General features: G+C 38.3%; 1 protein-coding gene across 1 annotated transcript; it reads left to right on the plus strand.

The window, feature by feature from the left end:
* Positions 1 to 376: 376 nt before the first annotated feature.
* On the plus strand, positions 377 to 22,795 carry LOC103471238 (voltage-dependent calcium channel gamma-5 subunit). The gene is made up of 6 exons (XM_008420136.2): positions 377 to 934; positions 15,182 to 15,422; positions 19,149 to 19,235; positions 19,503 to 19,643; positions 19,750 to 19,895; positions 20,599 to 22,795. The coding sequence occupies exons 2-6, from the start codon at positions 15,227 to 15,229 to the stop codon at positions 20,860 to 20,862; spliced, it is 834 nt and encodes a 277-aa protein (XP_008418358.1). The 5' UTR covers positions 377 to 934; positions 15,182 to 15,226; the 3' UTR covers positions 20,863 to 22,795.
* Positions 22,796 to 24,382: the final 1,587 nt, after the last annotated feature.

Raw genomic sequence — 24,382 nt, forward strand, 5'->3', positions numbered from 1 at the left:
CTACCATGTTTCCTTCCTTCCTTCCTTCCTTCCTTCCTTGCTTCCTTCCTTTCCTCCTCTCTGGTTTTGTTGCATCTAGAAGGTGTTTTCTTTGCTCTTGCCTTTTTACTTTTGGACATTTGTCATGATGCGTAACCGTGGCAACAGGGTGTTGTTTCAGCTGGGAGCAGCTGATTCGCGCCTCAAAGCTCAAACAACACCTGAACTGCAACTCCAAATCCCAGAGGAGCTGGAAAAGAGGCTTCCTGAATGGAAGACCAAATCCCTAACTCCAACGTCTCTCTGCTTTCTGACCACACGGCCAGAAAGATGAAAAAAGCAGCGACAAAGCCAATGAGGTGGATGGTGTCATATTCCTGTTAAATATTTTCTCGAGCTGTTGGCATGTCATGACAGTCACAAGACTGTCACCCTGAGGCAGTCTTCAGTCAGAGGTCTCTTCAGAATAAGATCATTCCTGCTCCTAGCATCACCATCCACAACGACTCTTGAAGACACTTATTGAGACATGTTACGACATTGTTATTCCAGGGATAAATAAAAAATTCTCGATTTGAATCTACTAAACTTTTATTTTAATAATTTTGGGGTTAGTTTGGTTACCTAAACCAGCTCAGAGCCCCGCTCCTCACCGCCAGGATCGGATTTGAACTGTTCGTCGTATCCAGCATCATCTGCAAGCAGCGTCCCCTCCCGCGCGCCGCACTCTCGCACACCTGTGAGGAGAGGAAGAGCGCGCGAGCCGCACGTCTCGCGCTCAGCTGGTTTCTGCCTTGGACAGTAAACGAAGCGGCGCGCGAGCTCACACAGCAGGCGAAGTTGCGTTGCGACCCCGCGATAAAGTGGACGGACTGACCGCAAACACAGCACGACGTACAGAAGTAGACGGGAACGTGTTGCTTTTTTCCTCCCCTAAAGAATCTGCTTCACGAAGGTAAATTATTTCCGACTACTTTTACTTGAGCGTTTCTTTGGAAATGTAGCTTTTCTTGACTGTTTCTAAGCTGCAACAGGAAACGTTTGGTTTTCTCTTCACATTTAAAATGAGCTGTTGACAGTCAGCAACAGAAAGGGTTGTTTACGGTAAAGCAGAAATAATAAGTGACTTTTTCTGCATTCCTCTGACCGAAGAGGTGTTCTTGTGCTGACAGTACCTGATTAGTGAGGACATCACTACCACCTTCGTTCTTTTTCCTACATTGAAGGAGTCGTTCTCTGCCGTCTTACCCTTACACCTAAAGAAATGCAAGCACGTATTTTTAACAGTTAAAAATCATTTCATCTTTTTGTAACGCCAAACGTTAGTGTAACAGAATTTGTTTCGTGAGGAGAGAGGAAACTGAGAAACAGGAAGAAAAGAAAAATAATCTGGAATAAACGTTTGGCTGTGATATGAACACATTTTAATCCACATTTAATCTGAAGCGCAAATGTTCCCGCGCCATTTGAGACACTTGTATGTAAACAGTATTCAGATATTTTCTGCCACTATAACGCACTGTGTTCAAGCAAGTCTGTGTCGTTGACTAAATCGTTTAATGTGGGAACACGTTAAAGATTTCAGCACCATGGATAGTGATCTCAGTTTGAACGATAAGCCGAATGAACGGAGCTGATCAGTTATATTAAATGTTGTTTGATTGAGAGTAAATTATTTATTTGTGAATACATATTAAGCTCGGGAAAGTGACTGTCAGTACTTTTTCAAAATGCTTTATTGCTGGATCGCTTATCAGCCATGTTTTCATTTCTCTAGAGGAATGTTAATTAATATTACATGTAATGTTATTATCTAGGGGATCAATAACATATTTTGAACTGAATTGAATTAATAAAATTATTTTAGAATTAAGCATTTGCACTCTGGTTGTGGGAAAATAAAAACTCAACAAACAGCCTCTATTTAAACTAAACTAGCAGATTAAATCTTTCCCAGGATTTGGGTATTGATTGATTGATTGATTGATTGATTGATTGATTGATTGATTGATTGATTGATTTAATCAATGTAAACTGCAGTGTTTTTGTTCTGCTTTGGCTTATCCTTGAGATACTTTTTGTTTTTTTAGTTAGTTATTGCAGAAATGTTGCACGATTTACAGCTCCTACCTGTGCTGTTTTAAAATAGTTTTCGTCCTCCTCCCCTCTGCCTGCCTTGTTAACATCACACCGTTCACAGGTGTCAGCATCGCCAAAAGATTCATGTTGCTATGGGGAACCATAAGTAAGTAAAAAAAAAAAAAAAAAAAAAGTAAATGCCTGAATCACAAATATCAAATTGCAAAAAAAAATGTCACAAAAGTTGATCATATGTAATGCTAAATATTTTAAAACTGTAAACTGTTGCAGTACTTGTGTCTTGCGTTGTGCCTCGTCGGCTAGCTTGGTCAAAATCCACCTTGTTTTAAAAGGTTTTCCGCTTGTAAAGTAAATTAATGTTTACTGCTCAGAAGCAGCCATTTTTAGTGAGGCGTTTAAAAACAAAGTCAGAGGATTCACACAGATTAAGCGAAGCTGTTTAAAAGAAAGCATATTTATCAAGGTGAGTCTCTGGTTCATTCCAAGGAGAGACAGAATGGACGTTGCAGTAAGTTGGGCAAAGGAAATATCCTCTATTTGACCTTTTTGAGCTTTTAGGCAGTTTGTCAATGAACACGGTGGGTTTGGAAACGTTGTTAGCTTCTTGGAAACGTCAGAGTAAAAGTAAAGCTCTGCCTTCTCAAAAATATGAGAATATGTCTACAACAGAGGAGTAGTAAGTTGCAATTAGTAGTAAAGTGCTGATCCAATATGATTAATAATAAATAGCATCTCTGTGTTTGGAAGAAATGTTTTAAGTGCTACACATGTCAACATTAATAAACACAGCAAGTTTGTAATTTATTCTTACAACTGTTGGGTTGCAAATGTCAAATAGAAACTGGTCAGAAACCATGGCAACCGACCCTGCAGAAAATATGAAATGTGATGCAGAAATGTATCTGTTTTTTTTCCCTGTGGTCTTAAAAATAGCCTGATTATATCTCTTTATATTACAGTTCTAATTGGATGAAATCAGTTTTGACCAGTCAAAGATTTGCAAAATCCAAAGATTGGAAATGAGCCTCAGGAGTCTGATGGGTGCATCTCTAATGTATATACAAGATTTCTTTTTTTGTAAAACTTTTTTGTCATCTGGCTTTAAGATGACAAGTCTTCAAGCCATTGTTTAAATTCTTCTTTTGTCAGATGAAGGTCTGGTTTCCATAGAGCTGCTTTTACATGTCCCCATTGTGAGGTTAATAGAGCGCAGGATTTTTTTCTTTCTCATTGAGTATTTAAGTGTTTCACGTGTCTCAAGGAACAGCCAGTTGAATATGTGTACACTTAAACACACTGCCGTAAATAAACATGCTTGTTTTGTGTGTATTCATATCTCTACATCTCAGGTTTCAATCAATCATCCAGAAGAATTGAGTGCACACAGAATATGGATAAAAAGTGAAATAACTAACTGAACACTCTTAACCAGATGTTCCCAGAGGATTCTTGTCCTTCTTGCCCGCACATGTGCCAACATGTAATCAGTGTTTTTTTTCTCTTAAATAATTCATTATGAGCGACGTATTTATGTAATATTTCTTCGCCCTGTTTTCGCTCCATCCCGTCTCCCAGCATTTAAAATGCACTGCCAAACAGAAAGCCTTGTTTTGGGAATTGCTCATCTATCCATTCATGCCTAACTAATTTGGAGGCTTCTGTGTGTGGCGTTGCCTGGCGACAGGGCCACATCAAGCTCTTATAAACGGCAGACTTGTTCTCCCAACAAACACGGGGAAATGGATGTTAGTACCATTGCTTTGGGTCACTGTTTTTTATGCCACTGTCATTTATTGTGTGTGTTTTCTTTTTCTTCTAGACGTTGCTTCTGAGGTAATTTTACGTAAAAAGACTTTGTTCCAGTTGTGGAGAAAATCATTTCGTATTAAATAAATACACATAATTGTCAAAATGAACAACACTTGATTGTGGAAGGCCTTTATTGATAGTAAACAGAAGTTAAAGATTGGATTTATTCCTGCCATTAACTAACTAGAAAGGGATGTAAAGCAGGTAACAAGAACAACATTAGTATTCTCATTAACTAGCTTAATACTTGTTTGGAAGAAAACTTCAATGTTTTTTCTTGCTTTTTGGCTCAAGCTAAAACATGACAAAGAACATGACAAAGACTGCGCAGTTCTAAAAACCGAAAATCACGGTGCGTCTTTACAACTAACTAAAGAGCAGCAGCAGCAACTGGGAAAAGTTCAAATGAATCGGGGCAGAAGAGAGATCCAGTCGTGTTGCAGTGATTGGTCAGAAAAGGAGGAAACACAAAGAACGTTGAGGCGATTGGTCAAATTTGCAGAAAAGTTGCGATGACTGGTGAAAATTGCAAGTCCACGCAAAATTTTACGACTGAGTGAATTTGCATGAATTGTTGCACTCCTGATTATAATAACATCTTAAAATCTGAAGTGTTAATGACCTCAGAGTCCAGAAGTCCATCTAGAAAACTTAGAGCGTGGGCTAGACGCCTCATTCCATTAGCTGTTTACATGCAAATATGTGACCCATTAAATTTTTTAATGGATTACAGGGATTTTTTTTTATGTTGAGAAGATGTGAAGGTGTGACACATAAATTTCCACTTCCTTCCCTGCCTTGACAGCTTGATCTTGCACTTCTCCACCATCTTCCTCTGTTCTTTGCCAGATGAGATGTCGTAAGATGCGTTCCCTGCAGCGGAGCTTAAATTTCAGTGTGTGCTCTCTGGTTCTGGGGAGGCATGCCCTCCAGGGTTAGCCAAGGCATCTCCAAAATTAGTCCACTGAGAAATTATTCTGGCTTGTTAACGCTCTAATGGAAGAAAACATTAGTGCTGGAGATAATGAGAAAACTGGAAGCATGTTCTACACATGATGGAACGCAAGTTGAAACGTGCGGAGAGGAAATTTGTTTTTAGCGGAGTCATTAAGTGCAATAAATATATTAACAGTAGTACTGCTGAGTGTTATAAAATAGCTTAAAGAGATAAGATGCGTACCCAATAACCTAACAAAACGCTGTTCGATTTTAACATTCTTTCATCTGGATTCTTTGAGATAAAGAACACCTAACACAGTTAGACTCTTCCTGAGAGGCTTCATAACATGTTGTATAAACCCGAAAACATTTTCATCTTTTGTGTCATTATAAACTTGAACTTTAATGTCTTTTTGGAAGATTCACGTAGTATATAAGCACAGATTCACACATATAATGTAAAGGATTCAGACTTTGTAGGAAGGCATTTGGCTGCAGTCAGACCCACGTGTCTTGTCGGATGTCTCTGAACTGCTCGACCAGCCCAACAACTGATTTGTAACTTCAAGTTCAGTTAGATTTGAGGAATAATCTATATGAACACATTTTATGTCTTGCCACAGATTCTCTACTGGATTTAGGTCTAGATTCACTGTGGGGATGGTGCGTTCAGGGTGCTTTACACAATTTATAGAATTTCATTTGTTTGCATCTTCTTTGACATTTTTCCGATCCCTTCCATGGCTTGTGGCAAACGTTAAAGAGGACTGTTTTAATGACTTTCTTTATACTCCAGTCATCTTCTTGTCACTTCTTCATAAAAGCCAATAATCGTTCACACACTGGAAGCGTGAACAGTTATTAGTTTTCCAGTCATCAGAGCTCTACAGCTCCTCCAGAGTTACCACAGGCATCTTTTCTGATTTTTCCCTAACCTGTCTGCTTTGCTCCTCATCCATCATGATCCTGTTTGTTCACTGATGTTTTCACAGGTTTTTATAACGAGCTAAACAAAACCTCACAAGACTTTTCAGAGTTTTATTTGCTGAAAGAAAATTACGTATCCTTCCACTCTCCCTAATTTATATACAATTTCTTCATCAAAATCATACTTCTATATATTCAGCTTTGGAAAAAGGCCACTGCACTCAACTCCATTGAAAACCTCCTGGTTATTCCTTTTAAATTTTGATTTCTGAACTTTTCCTGAGTTAAAACTACAGTATTGTTGTTTCTAAATGAATATTAACTTGTTTTCTTTGAATGATTTGAGGTCTGGAAGCACTGCATATTTTTAGTTATTTTGACCGTTTCTCATTTTCTGCAAATAAATTATAGATTTTTGCTTGAAATTTCAGAGACATGCTGTCAGTAGTTCATAGAATAAAAGAACAATGTTCATTTTACTCAAACATAAACCTATAAAGAGTAAAATTAGAGAACTGATCATTTTAAGTGATGTTTTCCAGACCTGTATTTCTGTTTACACACATGCATAAAACTTTCTCTCCATTTTCATTAATTAATGTAATGAAAGCTCTGCTCACTGAAATGCTAACAATATCAGTCTGAGGTATTGCCACATTGCTTTACAGCCTTCCATCAACAGCATTAGTCTTGATAGGTTATTCATGGAGTGACCTTTAAATCTCGGTACCTGCCCAAAAGACGTGTCCAAACAATTTGCTTCGGCCAGCTGGTTAAAAGAGGCAGACGTGATAAGAGAATAAGAAGATGGTATTTGAAATATGAAATTATTTTCCAAATATCTGCTTCCTGACTGTCAGACCCAATCTTTCTCTGGGTAGAAAGTGATTTCCAAGTGTAGCAAATTCACTCTTCCTTTGTCAGATGGAGCTGGAGACCCTCTGAACACTGACTGGCATTAACTTCAATAAGCCGCTGGTCCTTTTGGAGACATTTGAGCCTCTAACAGAATGGCAATATCTCAGGAAAGAAAACTTTTACTAGTTTTTAATCAAAAATTTCTGATTTTGTGAATTAGGATCATTTGGTAGTTGAGAAGAAAAAAAGACCTGTCATTAATTATGCATCCATTGACTATATAATTGCAAATTCTAGAAATAAATTTGCTTAATGGAAAAAAGGCTATTTTGAAAACACCTCGCTAGGATGAGGTGGTTTTTCGGCTGTATCAAAATCAGTGTATTTCACAGAACATCAATGGAAGCAATTTTTTTGATTTGGAGGATAATGGTGCATCATGTCTTTTTAATGACTTACCGAGAGAAGAAACTTATTCCTGTGTGATTTTCTTCTGTAATGGAAACACCACAGTCTGCTTTCTAAGAGACCTGGTGGGTTCAGAGTCAGAGGAATCCTCTGTTCTGTCCTGGCATGGACCAAATGTGTGGTCTGTCAGTGAGACGAGAAATCACAAAGTCAAGTAAGTGGCAAGACACAAACAGCCTTAAGCTACGTCGAACACCGAGTGAAGGAGTTCACTTGTGAAGCTAGTCTGTGGTAAGTGGAGCCTTTCTGGGTCGTCACCGTAAATGTGATTAAGCCTCTGATCCTGTATGTGAATCCACTCTCATTGCAAATGTGAGTCAGATAAGACTCGTACTGCAGACAAATGTATATGCTACAAAGAGATTAATCGGTCATTCAGAGGTTTTTAAAATCACAAAACTGACTAAGGCTGTTTTACAAAACATTGCAAACCAGACCCTTACAATATCAAGACAATATGAAGTTATGATACTATTGCTGAGTATTGCAATGATGATATTGATTAATGATTAACACATATATTTCCTTTACTTTCTTTTCCTTCATCCCAGTGTCACTTAATACCTGTGAGCTTTACCGGTCACTAAATAATCATCAAGAATGCAGGGTTTCCCCCAGAAAACCTGCTAAGCCTGGTGCTCAGGGCGCTAGGGCAGTCATCCAGCTGGCCGCCATATTTTTGAGTTAAAAAATGTTTAAAGTTGACAGGAAGTTTGAAAGTATCACCTGATATTTATGTGTTTTTGTAACACTGAAAGATTAATACCTAAACACCAATTTTAAAGTCTTAAAAAAGGCAATAATTTAAAATAAACAATGCTAAGCCTGGTGGGGGCACAAGTGAAGCCCGGTGGCCCGCCAGGCTTATGATACACTGAAAATGGGCATCGACAGCAGTGAAAGTCCATCCAACATATGATTGGTATGATTTGCAAACATCCAGATTTCCCTTTGAACTTTGAGCTTGACCACATAGCTCCAGTGACACTAAGATCATGGCTGCAAGAAGTTTCTGGGTCACTGACATTAGTTCTGTGAACACGTGTTAATTCAGACGTTTAATTTCAAGGACATGTTTGTGTTGAGATGTTGACATGCGTTTAACTTGACTTGATCATAAATTTGTAGATAGATTCAAACTTTTTTCCATGTGTGACATGCTCTCATTTAACATCTGAGTGATGGGGACTTCCAGTTTCACCAGCTGAGTCTGGGGCCTGATGACTTATCATCTCTCTCTCTCTCTTGTGCGTTAGGGCTGCCCCTGACCTCCGGCTTGCCCTTCCGTCCCTAGCAACGTCACCTAGCAGGAGCCAACTCACACAGTGTGATTGGCCTGTCCACATCAGAGGCTCTGCACTCACAGCCATGCTCTTACAGCCACAGAAACTGGGTCAACAAGCATGCCAGGACAAATCTGCTCTGTGACACTGACATACCCCTTAAACAGAGTTAGACAAACAAACAAATTCAAATTAGGGAGCCAGATGTCTGCGGTGTGATTTCTCACTTTGGACAATGCAGCACGCATTTCATTCAAAGCTCTGGTTAGACGGTTAAATATGTGAATCAAGCAAACATGGCTGGGATGACTCAGAAACTGTAGATCTCTTTGCGTTCAAGGCAGCCACTGCTGTTTATATCTGTATTTAACTATGCAGTATACAAAGATAGGTGATGTCCAACAACAAGAGCAATGCAATCGACATCTAGTTCTGAAACGATTAATCGGATTGATTGTGATTAATCAACTATTAAAATAATCGTCAACTAATTTTGTAATCAATTAATCATTAACTGGCATTAATAAAAATTAAAAAGCCATTTTCTGAAAGAACAACACACTCAGAGCAGCAACTATGCAAAAAACTGTACAAAAAAAATATACATCTATTATTTAAGATCATAAAAAAACATTCTGTTCTACCAAAACTCCTCAAGTGGTTCTGTTTTAGCTCCACCTTTTTATTATCTGTTTATTAATCAAAAAAATAGTTCACAGCTTAGTGCTGCACGGTGTTGATGCGAAGTCGAGCAGAAAGGGCTGAGTTGATGTTAGAAGTATTCGTTTTTAGCTGCAGATGCATCCAAACATACACTAAAGGAATGCTACGTTATTGCAATTTAGATTGATTGTCAGAACAGTCATTAGCTGCAGCCCTGACCTCATTGTCCTGAATGGTCTGACTAATCAAAACCTTTTAGTTTTTGAAAAAAAAAAGTTATATTTTTGCTTGGACTTCCTGGTATTGAGGCTGACCGGAGGCTGTGTGCACATTAAGAAAGTAGACAGGACAGACATTGGCCTACTTTTGGTGATGATGTGCCCTTTACTCCGGCAATGGCTTCTGTACGTCAGCCTGACTCGATATCAGCATGGCCTCTGGGCCCCAAGGAGACACGATCTGTGTCAACTTACTTGTGAAAGCATGAAGATCATTGGTGACCTTAAGGTTGTTGTTTTATTTTATCTGCTGCTTACATTTATGAGACCCCTTGAAAGGTACATTTAACTTCACTGACATCTATATTTAATATAAGTACCGTATTTGTTTTGTTAAACTATCGTTAAATGTTGCAAACATTCTGCTGGTCTTCCTTTTTTCCCCCCCTTAAGTGCAGATTAATGTTTATTCAAGAGACGGGGCTTTCTTTTCCCCCTAAGCCTTCATAATGTTACTGAAAGCTTTCATCCCACTGGCTTTGAACATTTAATGAGAAACATTTCTCTATAAAGATAATATTCCCTTCCTCCAGCTTAGATCAGTTACCATACACAGTCTTTTACAAAAGCAGATCAATGACAGAGATGATTAAAATTCATGAAGGCTTTACTATTGTGACGCTGTGTGGGCTCTCTGATGGGTATGTGATTAAACCAAACATAGAAACTCTGATTTTATTTAATGTGCCAACTCCTTTCTAATTCCAAAAGTAATTTTCATTTTTGTTCATTTTGTCTCATTTTCAAAATATGAGCGAGTTGAGTGAAGCCTGGATTAAAGCCCAATTATTGACCTGTTATGATTTGTTCACACCAAGAGATGCAAGAAATTGGCCTCAGACTTTTATAAGCTAACTCTTAACTCAGCTGCTTAACTCTCTACTGCCAGGTTGTGACCTGAAAAAGTCAGCAGAGCCTGAAAAGCAAAAATAAGCTTGAGTCACCTTAGTGACCCAATAAAAAAACAAAAACAGAAGAGCAGAGACGAACCTTGTTTTATTTAAAGTTGTTAATATTAATGTAACTCTCAAGGCTTGAGCTGTGTTGAAACTGTTTTTATAAACATTTTAGACATTTTGATATGCAGTTTGATTGTGTGGATCAAACAACAGATTCGTCTTGAATTCATCCTGCTAAATCATAGGTGTCAAACTCAAGGCCCGAGGGCCAAATCTGACCCGCCGCAGCTTTTTATGTGGCCCTCTAGGCTCCAAATTACATCAATAAGTCTTTTCAGATTTTCACAAATCTGTAAAGTTCATGCAAAAACAAATTTCCACTTTTTTTTCAGATTTTACTGCAAATTTTCTCAAAATTGGTCAAAAACATTGAATCCGTAACCGATATAGCAAGTGGTAAAGAGTCACATTTAACATCATGCTAATGCATGATGTTAAATATTTACAAATATTTCTAAATATTCATCACAAAATTTAAAAAAAACCCACAAACAATCACAAAATCTGTAGGAACAGTTATTTATTGGTATTTTAACAGCTTAATTGGTTTTATCAATATATTCTGGCACAACTAGCCCTTTAAGAACATTCAGATTTCCGATTTTGGCTTTTAGCAAGAAAAATTTTGCTTTAACAAATTATTTCTCTTATTAGTTTTGTCTACTGATTGAAAGCAGTATGAAACGTAAATATTAGCTATAAGACTATCTTTTTTTATGCTCGTTTTGTTCAATATGTGGAACTTGTTTGAATCATTTTGTTTTGTTTGTTTGTTTTTTTGTTTGGTTGCAGCTAGGTTTTACTGCTGCAGTATTTCCTGAAAAGCATTTCTAGTTTGAGAAAGGCTTTGCACTTTTACAAAACCCTGCTAACAATTAGCTTTCGAAAATCCTTAGTTACACATGGGAATGTGTCTCACCTTATGTTAAAATAGTATATACCCACTTGCTAATAATCTGCATTGTTTAGATGACTAAAGTCTATCCTGGTTATTACTGGGCTTATCACCAATTTCCTCACCAATTCTTTCTCCCGTTTCTTAAACACATATTGTTATTTTGTCATTTCTGACTTCAATTTCTTTACGTAAACAAATCATTTCATGCTTGTCTACAGGTACTTAGAGCTTTGCACATCAATTTCTAGGAATTGTGGGACATGGGAAAGATGATGTAGCTTTCACATAAAAATGTAAATGTAGTTGAAAAGGTGTAATAGCATCTATTGATGTCTAAATGCTTTCATAATGTTGTTGGGGTTGATAAAGTAGGCCAATTAAACCCAACCTGCAACATCTTTGTTAAATATATAAATCTAGTTTACACTTTAAATCTACATCTACCATGGTGTAATAGATACATTTTATTTAGAACAATAAATGCTAATTGCCTGAAAACACGTCTAATGATTTCCATCTGGAAGGTCATAAACTATGCAGACGTATGCAACAAAAGATTTTTTGTGCTGTTGAACTGAAAACTGCCTTTTGGGCGAATGCAGCATACAAGAAAGTTTATTGAGCGGAAAAAATCCATCATGTTGCATCTTGATTCTAAGTAGCTTTAAATAAAGCGCTTGCTTGGAGAAAGTGAGTGGTCTGTAATTGCACCACAGCCACAAATAGCTGTTGTTTAATGATAACATTACTGCTGGTGCTCTCAGCTATAGTGAAATCATTGTTCATGCAGACTTCTCTACAATAGATACAGTAACTCTGCAACTGTGTGTTAAACCTACAATCTCCTGATAAATTATTTATACAAACTAAACTCTGTGTACTTTATAAAGATTTTCTGTGATGGAACAGAACAACAGAAGGTAGAGCATTACTGTGAGAACATTTTTACAAATAGGTGTCTCCTTTTTTTCTGTAATTAGAGCCTCAGCTTTATTAGTGTGTCTCTCGCCAACTTTCCAGATCTAAACAGAGGAAATGTTACCTATTCATCTAGCAAAAGCATCTCAAGCTCCGCCATATTGGAGACTCCACATCCATGAACATCAATTTTCAGACTTGAACACAAATTCTTCGGTCTTAGGTTCTTTCTAACATAGTACTGTGTTTTGATCTAAACCTACTATTATCTACCCTTCTATCCACACTTCTGATTTGTCCTCTACACATATTGACTTTCCATTCTTTCATAAAAGACAGATCTGTGGAGTAATAATTACAGATTCTCCCACCTCAGCTGTGGATGTGTGTTTTGCTGCTCTTCTAATGGCCTCCTCTTCTGATTAGTGTTGTTCTTTTCCATCCTGTCGCTCCAGAGTGACGGTCACATCCTGGCAGGTTTCCAGCTGTAACTGTTGTCATTCAGTTTTCAGGTGATGATTGAACAGAGCTCTACGAAACATTCAGGCTTTGTTTTACAACCTAACCCTGATTTAAACTTCTGAATAACTTTCTCCCCGACCTGCCAGCTGTAGACCTTGGTCGTTATGCTGCTGGTTTTTCACTCATGTTCTTTAATTACACTGATGTTGAATTAAATTGGACAACAGTAGTGAATTAACTGGTCAGATGACTTCTACAGAGAGTCGTAACATTGGATTTCATTAATGAGTATGAGATTGTAAAAGTTCATGCATAGGCTATTTAACTTTTCGCTGTTAAAAACTGTTCAACATTTTCCTTGAATTTCATATGTGCTATTTGTGTTCTGTCATATGAAATCATATACATAATATATGCATACTTAGGTTTTCGGATGTATCATGTGAACAAATTCTGACATGTTATATTAAAACACTGTTTTAATTTACTTTAGACTTAATTAAACTAATGTTTTCCTTTAAACCACGTTTTATCAAGTTAGATTGGATGGTTAAATTATGGGCTGCCTGCAGGGCTGGATTTACAAGGATGTGGGCCCCTGGGCTGGAGAAAGCTTTGGTGCCTCAAAGAAAAACATTTATTGACTAATACAAATTATCGTACATTAGCAAGTAGTATACATCAGTTCATACTGATGCATGGTACTTTTAATGGTCTGTGGCTCCATGTTGTTCTAAAAAAATGCACTATAATAATAATTAAAAAAAAAATTTATATTTATTTTTATAAAAAAAACAAATATTCATACAACTCACCTGATATGACCCTGTGAATGCAAACATTATTTGTGCAATGTTTGCAAAACACACATTTATAAAAAAAAAAAACGAAAAAAAAAAACTGAAAGCCCCCAAAAAATGCAGCCCTGGTCTACTGTCCCTGTAAACAACTTTCTTTATCATCCAAGCTTTCTTTCTTTCTTTCTTTTTCTTTCTTTCTTTCTTTCTTTCTTTCTTTCTTTCTTTCTTTCTTTCTTTCTTTCTTTCTTTCTTTCTTTCTTTCTTTCTTTCTTTCTTTCTTTATAATTGCAGAAGCGTATATTTCAAAATGTGCTCAAAATACCTTTTTCTCCACACCTCATGTCTCCTGCTGATCTTCCCTCTTTGTCGAAACACCAGCTCACACATCTTAGATGGCACTTATACGAAAACACATCAACTCTAGTCTGTCGGAGGATTCGTTTTCTGTCGTGATACAAAACGTTGATCCACCGAGAGCCAGATGTGAAATGCCACATTCAAAACCCTTTCACACGTTCCCCTGCGTCCTCCCAGCCTCTCGGCGGCCTCAGTTGCGGCGGCACACTGAGAACTCATTATGTGAAATCACTTCTTTTCACCCAGCCTGCCAGGCTCCGGCTCCGCTTTCCGGAAAATGCTGACTAAAGCCACCAGCTGATCCACATGCATTCACATGATGGCACATCTTTCACACAGTCTATTTTTTTTTAAACTTATTTTAGGAAGAGTGCATTATTTCTTAAGAAAAAGAAAACAAAAGAGACGAGCTCGGGTTCTTGTTTGAGCGTAATCAGTGTAATGATTTATACTCCAGTCTTTTCATGACAGCGACAAAATGATTTAGTTGGCTAGAAAAACATTAAACGATCTGCTTTAATAAAGATTAGCCACTTAACCCTCTGGAGCTGCACTGTATTATTCAATTTAATTAAGTTTTACAAATCCCTTCTTGTATGCACTGGCTTCTCTCCATTTCCAACAGATTTCTGTTTGCAATGACAACTATAACTGTGAATCAAACTAATAAGAACTAATAAAGTAGAACAGATAAAGTTGATAACATTAATATTGATTGAGCTTTTTACTATTATTTTTTTCTTTTAAGAAATAAGAGTTAATATTGTTTACGCAGGGCAAGAGGGAGTAATAAATTGCACTTGGAATATTTTTTTAGATTCAGACTTGTGTTATTTTGGTAAATTTTCAACATTACAAAAAAAGTAACAAAATAAAATGTTATTTTATAAACCAATAATTTACCAAAAACGGAACAGGCTGAAGCCAAGGCTTATACTTGTCTACTCTATTTAACATAATAACTGTTCATGTACATTTATGTTTAAATATGCATGTACAGTATATACAGATATACACGCACATTACATGCATACATGGTCACGCAATATATACATGCATCTACATACAAGTATAAGGTTTTATAATGTAATTATGAGAATCTTTTAAAGCTCACCAACATAAATGAAGATTATCGTCCAACTTTTTTCACAGTTTCACACTAATAACTTTTGTTCAATGCTTTATACATCATTCTCAGTATTTTATATATACATAAATATGTCTTTACATTTTAAAGTATAACTTTGAATAAATAACATGTTTCAATAGTTGTTTTCTTTGCTTTTTCCATATTCCTAAGCAATGTGACAAATAGGGCACAACCAAGGAGGAAACCTATTTTCATTTATTACATCTTTTATTTCAAACAACATTCCAATAGTTATTTCAAAGCCAACCTCAGGTTGAAGCACCGATGGTGTGTCCTTCCTGGTAAACACTAGGATCAGTGTGTGACTGCTGTGCCTTTCCTCCCCTCTCCCAGCTCCGCTCTCCGCCAGCTGCGCTCCGCGGCTGCTGAGGCTGCGGCATGAGCCTATGTGGCAGGAAGGCGCTGACGTTGCTGAGCAGCGTGTTCGCCGTGTGCGGCCTCGGCCTGCTGGGCATCGCCGTGAGCACCGACTACTGGCTCTACCTGGAGGAGGGCATCATCCTTCCACTCAACCAGAGCACCGAGATGCGCATGTCGCTTCACTCTGGCCTCTGGAGGGTTTGCTTCCTCGCTGGTGAGTTAGCACAGAGTCGGAACGAGTGACGACATGAAGCAAAGCGCTGAAGTGAATCTCTTAAGTGCAAACTGATGTTGAAGTTGGATGGATTTTCTTTTTTTATTTATTTATTTCATCTCGCCCAGACAGTGATAATGGACAACATGCTTAGTGATCACTATGCAACTGAACAACTAGTGAGGTGGAGAACAAACACAAAAACAAAAAGAAACATTTCAGACGTTTATAGATTCCTGTGGAAGCATAAACTTAACTCAGCAGTTGGGGTGATGTGGATTTAAAGTTTCATCGAGATATTTTGCGATATTATATTATTGTGATGATAAAAGAGACAATATTTATATCTTCTTTTTCAGGTAACAGTTGTATGACTGTCAGTGTGTCACGGCAATTACAGCCCCACAAACATAAACACTGCTCTTGAGAAACGTACCGTCTGTAATTCACTTTTTACTTAAAGAAGAATGATTTGTTTCACTGAAATGCTCACAGTAGAGCTTTTTGTTATATCATTAAAATGTTGTCGTACAATAAACATGACATCACAGTCGTTTTTGAGTGTTTTTGTAAGAACAGCTCAAACCCCTTCGTCAGTGTGACCTATACGTTTTTTTTATAACTCTGTGCCTATTCGCTATTCCATAATCTCACAGCTTAAAAGTTCAAAACTTTACTTTAGAGCTGAGGACAAGGAAGAGGAGGAGAATTGGAAACAAAGTTGAAATAGTCTAAAATATTTAAGTGTGATCACTAAATCAGTCTCGTTTGAAGCATTTACTTTTTAATGTGATGTATTTCTTCCACATTCTCAACTGCGTTTCTTTTCTTATTTCCTTTCTTCTCTTTTTCCACTTGAATGTTGCAGGTACAGGAGATCAGTGTCTGTGTGAAGCCGCCGAATACTTGAGCATGTTTCTCTTCCTCACTTCCTGCTCCTCATTTGAACCAGTCGCTCAAACCTTAATGCATGTGTGTGAGCTTCTGCTCTCGCCGAAACCGTCTGCTATTTTTACTCCGGCTGATCGATGGCTGCTCATGACTTCTCTCCTCACAGCTTAACCCATGACTGACTTAACAGTCTGTGCCACTAGAGGTTCCTTGGACTGATACCGAAACAAAAAAAAAAAGCCTGTTCTTGTTCCTTTGAACTTTTCCAATGAGTTAGATAGTTGGATAGTTGTAATTATTTTAGTTATTTAATGCATGGCTTTAGACGGTAAAGATTACTGTTCCTCCCCAAAACTGCAGCACCATAAAAGGCATGCCTGAATCATTTTAAGAGCACTAACTGTTAGTTTTTAATCTTTTCTTAGAGACAAAAACCTCCAGGCAACTTTTTTCCCAGAATAAACCAGGTATTACATTTTACTTTTACTATTCTGCAAACTATGGACATGAGCGCTGGAAACTGTACTGCTGTAGTACATCTGTGTCTCAATAAATGAGAATTTCAAATGATCAAAATGTTTTTATCCCGCTAAATCAATTCACAAAGCGACACACAGTAGTAGGCTTCATCTGCTTCTGTGCTTCTGTTTGGTCATTTTTCTGATTTTACTTTCAGCTAATTAAAACTCAAAACTTTGTTGTTGTTTTTTCAAGCAAACAACCTTAATGCAATGGGAATGAATTTTGGTTTTCATGTTTTGAAGGATTTATTCACCTCATAAGCTGCACATTGAGTAGCAGCTCCATCGAAATAACTTTCGATGTTCCCAACTTCAATTCAACACAACACATATATTTAACACGACCGGTGTAATCTTCACTCAGCCACGGCACCAGACTACTGTCACCTTCAATCGTTTTTATACCAATGACCTGAAACAGATAAACACGTTTATCACTCATTAGTTCTTCAGTGACGACGTTTGTTGCTCCGTTTCAGATGAAGACGAATCTTTCAGCCAAATCAGATTGACTTCACAATTTAACTTTCAAATTTGCTGCTAAATTCACACTTGCTGGAAAGGAAGAGAAAATTTCAAACCAGGCCACATTTTTTCACAAAATACAGTACATGAGATTGACATGAATGTGGAAATGTGGCCTCTTTTTTAGTTTGCAGCACAAACGTTGCATGTATGAGCTTTAGATTCCAGTCAGTTCAGAATAACAGTGTTTCTTTTTCTTGTAATTTTATTTGTGCGCGCATGCGTGCGTGGGTGGGTGGTGGGTGGGTGGGTGTGTGTGTGTGCGTGTGTTGTTGATTGTGTGGGTTTTCATCCCAGCGGGGAGTGATCAAAAATAAACTAAGTTCAGCTGCAGTCTATTTCATGCTGGTACATTTTGCCCATTTTAAATCACACGTAGTGCTTTTCTTTCCCAAACTTTAATGGGACGAGGATGTTTTCCAAGAAAATCCAGCATTTACATGAACACAAATACAAAGATGTTCAAAAAGCATATCTACTACTTTCTTTAAAAGACAAGCAAACGAACACAGCATGCAGTGGTTTCAATTACACTTCATTTTAGCCAATTAAGTTTGATCTGTAATGTCCAAGGAAATGAATATGGTCACCTTTTTAAGTCTCTTTACATTTCTTATAAAAGTCATTACTTTTATTTTATCCTACTTACATTGCTAATATTGTGTGAAGTTTTTTTTTTTTTACCACCATCATTAGTCTGTTTTTCACATGTCATATTGAGTGAAGGTGTCAGGAAAAGAGAAAAAAAATTGACTGGGTCCAGTTTTCCACTGGACAGCTCCATTAACCTCTGACTTGTCCTGTTTTAATCACTTAGTCATAGTAAACATGCATCCAAATCCAGCTGTGATTAGATAACAGATGTTATAATGTGACTATCCAGGTCATGCTGAGCCACATGTTACCACAGGTTCAGTGAGTCTGTTAGGGGACATTGAGTGGCCTTATCCCCCATTTAGCTATTGTGTTGGTAAGTATTTGACCCAGAATCACCAATTAAAACCTTTTTGGTCAGATGGTTCACACCACACTTTGTGGTAAAGGTTTCTAAAAGTTCACAAATACATTGAATCACTTTGGCTATATTATTAATTATGCAGTGACACAATAGGAGCAACTTGCAGAGACCAGTTAAAACAACATGTACAGTTTTGAAGTGTGGGAGAAAGAACCGTATTAAAAATCTCATAAATGTTTTCTGCCTTTATAGCCTCCTGACCATACTGATTATACTTTTAATGACCATTTTTTTATAGCATAACGTCAACAACTGGCTTTTCTGTAGTAAAAAAAAAAACAAAAAACGACAGCGCACTAATATATAGTTGTATATTTTTAATTCATGAACCCATGCTATGAAAGCTAGTTAGATATGACCAGACCTCACCTACTCTGACGCCTCGCTGTGTTTGGGGTTAACGAAGTGCCAGGAAACTCACCGCAGTGTCAGGTTTTACAAAAAAGACGGTGTTAAATTCTAACGTTGGGTTTTCTTCAAGCACACTCTGACAGCCGAAGCTGCACCTCACATCAGCCAGGCTGTAGAGATGATATTTCTTTTCAACATCACTTCCTGCAGATTCACAGATGGCATAAATAGAAGCTCTCTCACCCAGATTCACTAAATGTTCTCGATCCAGTAGGTGAATGCTAAATGTTTCCCAACGAGGCTGAATCGTCGTGCTTTGTCTCATTTGGGAGGCAAAATTGTATAGTAAATTACAAAACGTTTTCCTGATTCATGTTAATCTGAATTGATGGGGTTTTCTTTTTTTTACCCTGATTTCAGGCGAAGAGAAAGGCCGATGTTTTACCATTGAGTATGTGATGCCTACTAACGTCCAGATAACGTCTGAGTCCACCGTCAGTGTGCTCAGTAAGTATTCACTCACTCAAACTTTTCAAGCTACGCAAAACATGAATCCAAACTGGCTTTTGTTTCAAAAAGAGTTCAGACTGGGACAAGTAACCGAAAAAAGACTCGATTTAAAAACAAACCCAATGAGAGATACTAGGAAGTCGCTCTTGAAAAAAGTCGTGTTGTTTTAATATGCGACAGAGGAACGAACAGTTCAAAATCTTTAAACTTCTTCCTCTCAGATGGATTTCTTTTTTTTTAAATACTTCTCTCCTGTCGTTTTAGAGATGATCCGCTCTGCCACTCCGTTTCCTCTGGTCAGCCTCTTCTTCATGTTCATCGGCTTTGTGCTCAGCAACATTGGCCATATCCGACCGCATCGCACCATCCTGGCGTTTGTTTCCGGAATCTTCTTCATCCTCTCAGGTACTTTGCGTAGAGTCCAGCAGTAACGCGTACTGTCGTCCGCGTCAAATCAGTGATTACGATTTCTGTGAGAAGAGTGACTGACCCGTCTCACGGCATCCTGCAGGTCTGTCTCTGGTCGTCGGCCTGGTTCTGTATATCTCCAACATCAATGATGAAATGTTGAACAGGACGAAAACAAACGAGGCTTACTTTAGCTACAAGTACGGCTGGTCTTTTGCGTTCGCCGCCATCTCCTTCCTGCTGACAGAGGTAAACCTCACCTTTTCTGTCTTGGTTGCCTCTGTTTCTGTTTAACGGAGACTTGCAAAGGTTTTCATTTCCCTTGTGCTTTTGCACATCTTGTCGCACTGCAACGAGAGTTTAACAGACCAACACAAATTAGTACATAAACGGGGAAAAAATGTCTTATACAGATAAAAAATTTAAAATGCGGCATGCATTTGTGTTCAGCCCCCCTTCTCTGATGCCCAACTGTGTAACAAATTACTTGTTGAGAAGTCACGCAATCAGAGAGCAACTGTGTGCTGCAGAGTGAAAAACTAAAATAAATTGACTCTAAACTTACAGAAAGAAGAACAATAGGAGGGTGCACATCAAACATACAGCATTTGTGTGTGTTAAAATGGTCCAGTCAAAGACCAGACCTGCATCCAATCTGTGGCAAGAGTTGAAAATATTTGCTCTTCATCTAGACTTAATCAGCTTGATCTTTCTGTATGGACAGAGCTAGTAAAGACAGAGAGATCCTGAGAAAGTTGGGAACTGAATGCAAATATCAACTGTATCAATAGTAATAATAACAACAATAAAGTTATTTGAATTTTGACTGCAGTGTCACTTAAACACTTGGGATATGACTTGGGCTTCAGACAATGCCTTGTGAGAGTCCCTTTAACGTTAAAGGTTGCCCAGGTGGACCTTGACTCTCCACTGTGTTTCCCGGCTCCTCCAGACGGCGGGCGTCATGTCGGTGTACCTGTTCATGAAGCGCTACACGGCGGAGGAAATGTACCGGCCCCATCAGGGCTTCTACCGGCCCCGCCTCAGCAACTGCTCAGACTACTCAGGCCAGTTCCTCCACCCGGACGCCTGGGCGGGGCGTGGCCGCAGCCCCTCCTCCATCTCCTCCGAGGCCTCCCTGCAGATGAACTCCTCCAACTATCCTGCCCTCCTCAAATGTCCAGAGTACGAACAAATGTCCTCCTCACCCTGCTGAGGCGCAGCATCGCCGCTTCACGCTAACACCCATCGGGGGGGTTGATTTGATTAGATTTTTTTCTGCCCATGTTTCGGCATTTAGTTGTCAAATAATTTGATATCGTCCATTTTGAAATCCTCGCTTTGGATGCTTGTAACATTTCTCTTTGCTCTCTCGACTGCTCCGTTCGTAGCTTTGAGTTTTGGGTTTGAAAGAAGCAAAGCATGAGGTTCCGCTATGTGCTTCGGATGGAAGAGGAAGGTTCAACTCCTGCTCTGTTATTTAATGACTCATGCGGACTTTGCATGTTAAACACACACACACAAAAAACATATGGCTGGGAAGTTTACACGGAAAGCATTAACCAATCGGTCTTGCTGCCGACTTTAAGAAAACTTTCTCAGGAAAGTTTATTTCATTAAAAAATAAAGTTATATCATAAAATGTCTTTACAAGCTGCAGTTTACTGCTGCAAATGTATTGTGCACATTCTTTTTCGAGCATGTTTACATTACGTTCAGAACCACATTTCAGAACAAAGGTTTTGAATGGCACAACTCTGCGGAGATCCTCTCACTCTACGTAAAATCAGCTTTATTATGTAAAACTCCCTTTTTTAACAAGCAAGCAGTTTTACAGGCATACAGGATGGGAGTGATTATGAAAAGTGGTGACTGATATTTATGTAATTATTGTCTAATTTCTGTTCTCAAAATTTTTCACTGTACATTCTCATGTTTCACAGACCTTTGGTCAACTTCCAGAAATATAAATGTGTTTAACCTCACTGCACTGGCACTGAGAAGAAACTATGGGTTTTGCATTTTTAACGACTCATGCAAAGGTGCATTAAAGCTGTTATTTGAATTCGTGGATGACTGTTTAAATTTAGACATACTTGTTATGTGTACTCGCAAAGCTAAAATATATATCAATATGTATAGCCTTTACCGTGCTCTCTCAATTTATGGTGCAAAAATGCACAGTAGCTTTACTTTGTGAACCAGAAAATGGTTTCTTAGCCAAGCAAATTTTCACAGAAGGTGAAGTGAGGTAACATTTCTAAAGAAAGCAAGCAAGCAATCTGTTGATTGTGGTCATCAAGTCAAATGGATTTGTGGATGTGGAGTGTGATAAGACCGGAGGGGACGTGTGATTACTCGTGTTTGAAGTGGAATGTGATTGCGTCAGGTGGAGTTAAGAACTATTTTCATATTAAGTCGTTGTGAATGTAAGACGTGCCGAAAGAAAACACTGCTAAAAGAGATTTCCTGCTCCAAATACCTCCCCACACGGGATAGTGTGCAGTATTAACCCAAATTACAGAGACATATTTTTATAACGGATCACCTTGTAACGTCAGAACGTACAGATGTCTCATACCTACATGTGTGTATTTAATGCAGCAGCAAGCGTTCACTATACACATATATTTAGTCTCGCGCAATCAGTTCAATATTTTTATTGAAATTATTGTTACTATATAATGTTGCATGGTGTGCACACCACATGAGATGACTGGTTTGTAGCATTTGGTAGCTGAAACGCGACTCATTCAGTGCATCACAAACCACAAACGAGCTCAACTCTCGCCCTCAAGCACCGTTTTGGTAGGCTGCGCTGTAAACAACAAAAGAAAAGTTGCTCGTTTTAAACGCTGTACATATTAAATCATTGGCGGTGTATGTAAAAACTGTTAGGTTGTGTCACCTATGTAGCTCTGTATACCGTGTGTCCAACAGCTGCTTTGCCTCCTGCTTCACATCAACAGTGTGAGCTTCTGCGTAATGTTAAGCTGATATGTAGTATATAAGTACATGGTATAGTCAAACATGAAACATGTATGTGCATATATATATATATTTTTTTTTTTCAGTCATATTCACGGTGTTAAATGTGAACTGGATGGTGTAGACGCAACAAAATAAAATTAATGTGATTTGCTAAATGATGCCTGTTTTTTCTTTGACTACTTCAGCTCCTAAAACATTTCAATCTCCCTGAAAACAAAAATGTATACTGAACCACCAAAGCTGCAGGATTTGAGCTCCTTGTTGGCTAAATAAATTTAAAAAATGAAAGGTAGGTTGTGCGCTACCACCACCTACTGGAGTGGTGAGTGTGTCCATCCATCCATCCATTTTCTTTACACCCTTGTCCCTTAGTGGGGTCGGGAGGGTTGCTGGTGCCGATCTCCAGCTAACATTCCGGGTGAGAGGTGGGGGTCACCCTGGACAGGTTGCCAGTCTGTCACAGGGCAACACAGAGACACACAGGACCAACAACCATGCACACACACACACACTCACACCTAGGGGCAATTTGGAGAGGCCAATTAACTAACCTGACAGTCATGCTTTTGGACTGTGGGAGGAAACCGGAGTACCCGGAGAAAACCCATGCATGCACAGGGAGAACATGCGAACTCCATGCAGAAAGACCGGGGCCGGGAATCAAACCCAGAACCTTCTTGCTGCAAGGCAACAGCTCTACCAACTGCACCACTGTGCAGCCTGTGGTGAGTGTGTCTGTAAGTTTAACATACATCTTGTCTTGTTAAAGCTTCTGGTTCTGACATGACAAAGACAATGAAAAGCATGCGATGTGCTGACCACACAAGAAAACTCAGATATACTTTTGGAAAAGTATTCAAACAATAACTAAAGTATTGTGGATATATTGAAAGATGTGTTTTGCTCTTACAGAAAATATGGGAGCGAATGCAAATGCACCATGTTGCCAAAAGTATTATGTCACTTTATATCAAGGGGGACAGAACATTTTCAATGTTAAAACTAAACGTTCTGTTACTCAAGCAGGAATGAAGCCAATCCAGTGTTCTAAGAGAGAGATATGAAAACTAGTCTACAGCATGAAACGCTGCTTTAACGTCTAAAGGCACAACAATCAGAGAGCTTCCAGAACAATACCGTCTGCATGAAGACATTTTTAAAAGCTTACATGAAGTGGGTAAATACTGTCTTTTTATGTGACAGTGTTTGTTTTTTTTATTTATCTAATGTTGCTTTAAATATACTATATCGATATGTTTTTGGTTTGTTTTCTTCAACAAAAAGTAACATTTTAGCTGCTGCTAAGAACATAGGAAAATATCACCATCTGCTGACTTATGAGTACAAAAGCATCACTGGTGCAGAATTTGAAAAAACAACAAAAAAAAAACAAATTTCTGCCTATTGTCTATTTTTAACTTGACACTTTTCTGGGTTTTGTTTTTGGAATTTAGCCCTAAATGAATGACAGGATTGTTTAATTGAGCCTGTAATTCTACTCTCACCAATCACATATTAGACCTCAGTGTGACTGTGGGAGCTGGCATTCATCCGTCTGGGTTAATGGGACGTAATTGGAGCTAATAGTGAAATGGAAAATGCTCATCTCAATGAAAGGATGATATGAGGTTCTGACCCGATGAACTGGGATGATAGACAGGAACCATTCACTGACTGACTGGAAAAAAAAACAAACAGGCTTTTAATGCCACTGACTAGATAAGAAAGAGAGAAAAAAAACACAT

This window comes from Poecilia reticulata, linkage group LG1 (assembly GCF_000633615.1).
Source record: "Poecilia reticulata strain Guanapo linkage group LG1, Guppy_female_1.0+MT, whole genome shotgun sequence".
NCBI lineage: Eukaryota > Metazoa > Chordata > Actinopteri > Cyprinodontiformes > Poeciliidae > Poecilia > Poecilia reticulata.

What these genes read in the sequence shown, in the direction of transcription:
- LOC103471238 (XM_008420136.2), top strand. Translation starts at nt 15,227, where the DNA reads ATGAGCCTATGTGGCAGGAAGGCGCTGACGTTGCTGAGCAGCGTGTTC. An exon ending in GAGGGTTTGCTTCCTCGCTG is followed by an intron (nt 15,423 to 19,148) that starts GTGAGTTAGCAC and finishes CCCTGATTTCAG; the next exon opens with GCGAAGAGAAAGGCCGATGT. An exon ending in GTCCACCGTCAGTGTGCTCA is followed by an intron (nt 19,236 to 19,502) that starts GTAAGTATTCAC and finishes CTGTCGTTTTAG; the next exon opens with AGATGATCCGCTCTGCCACT.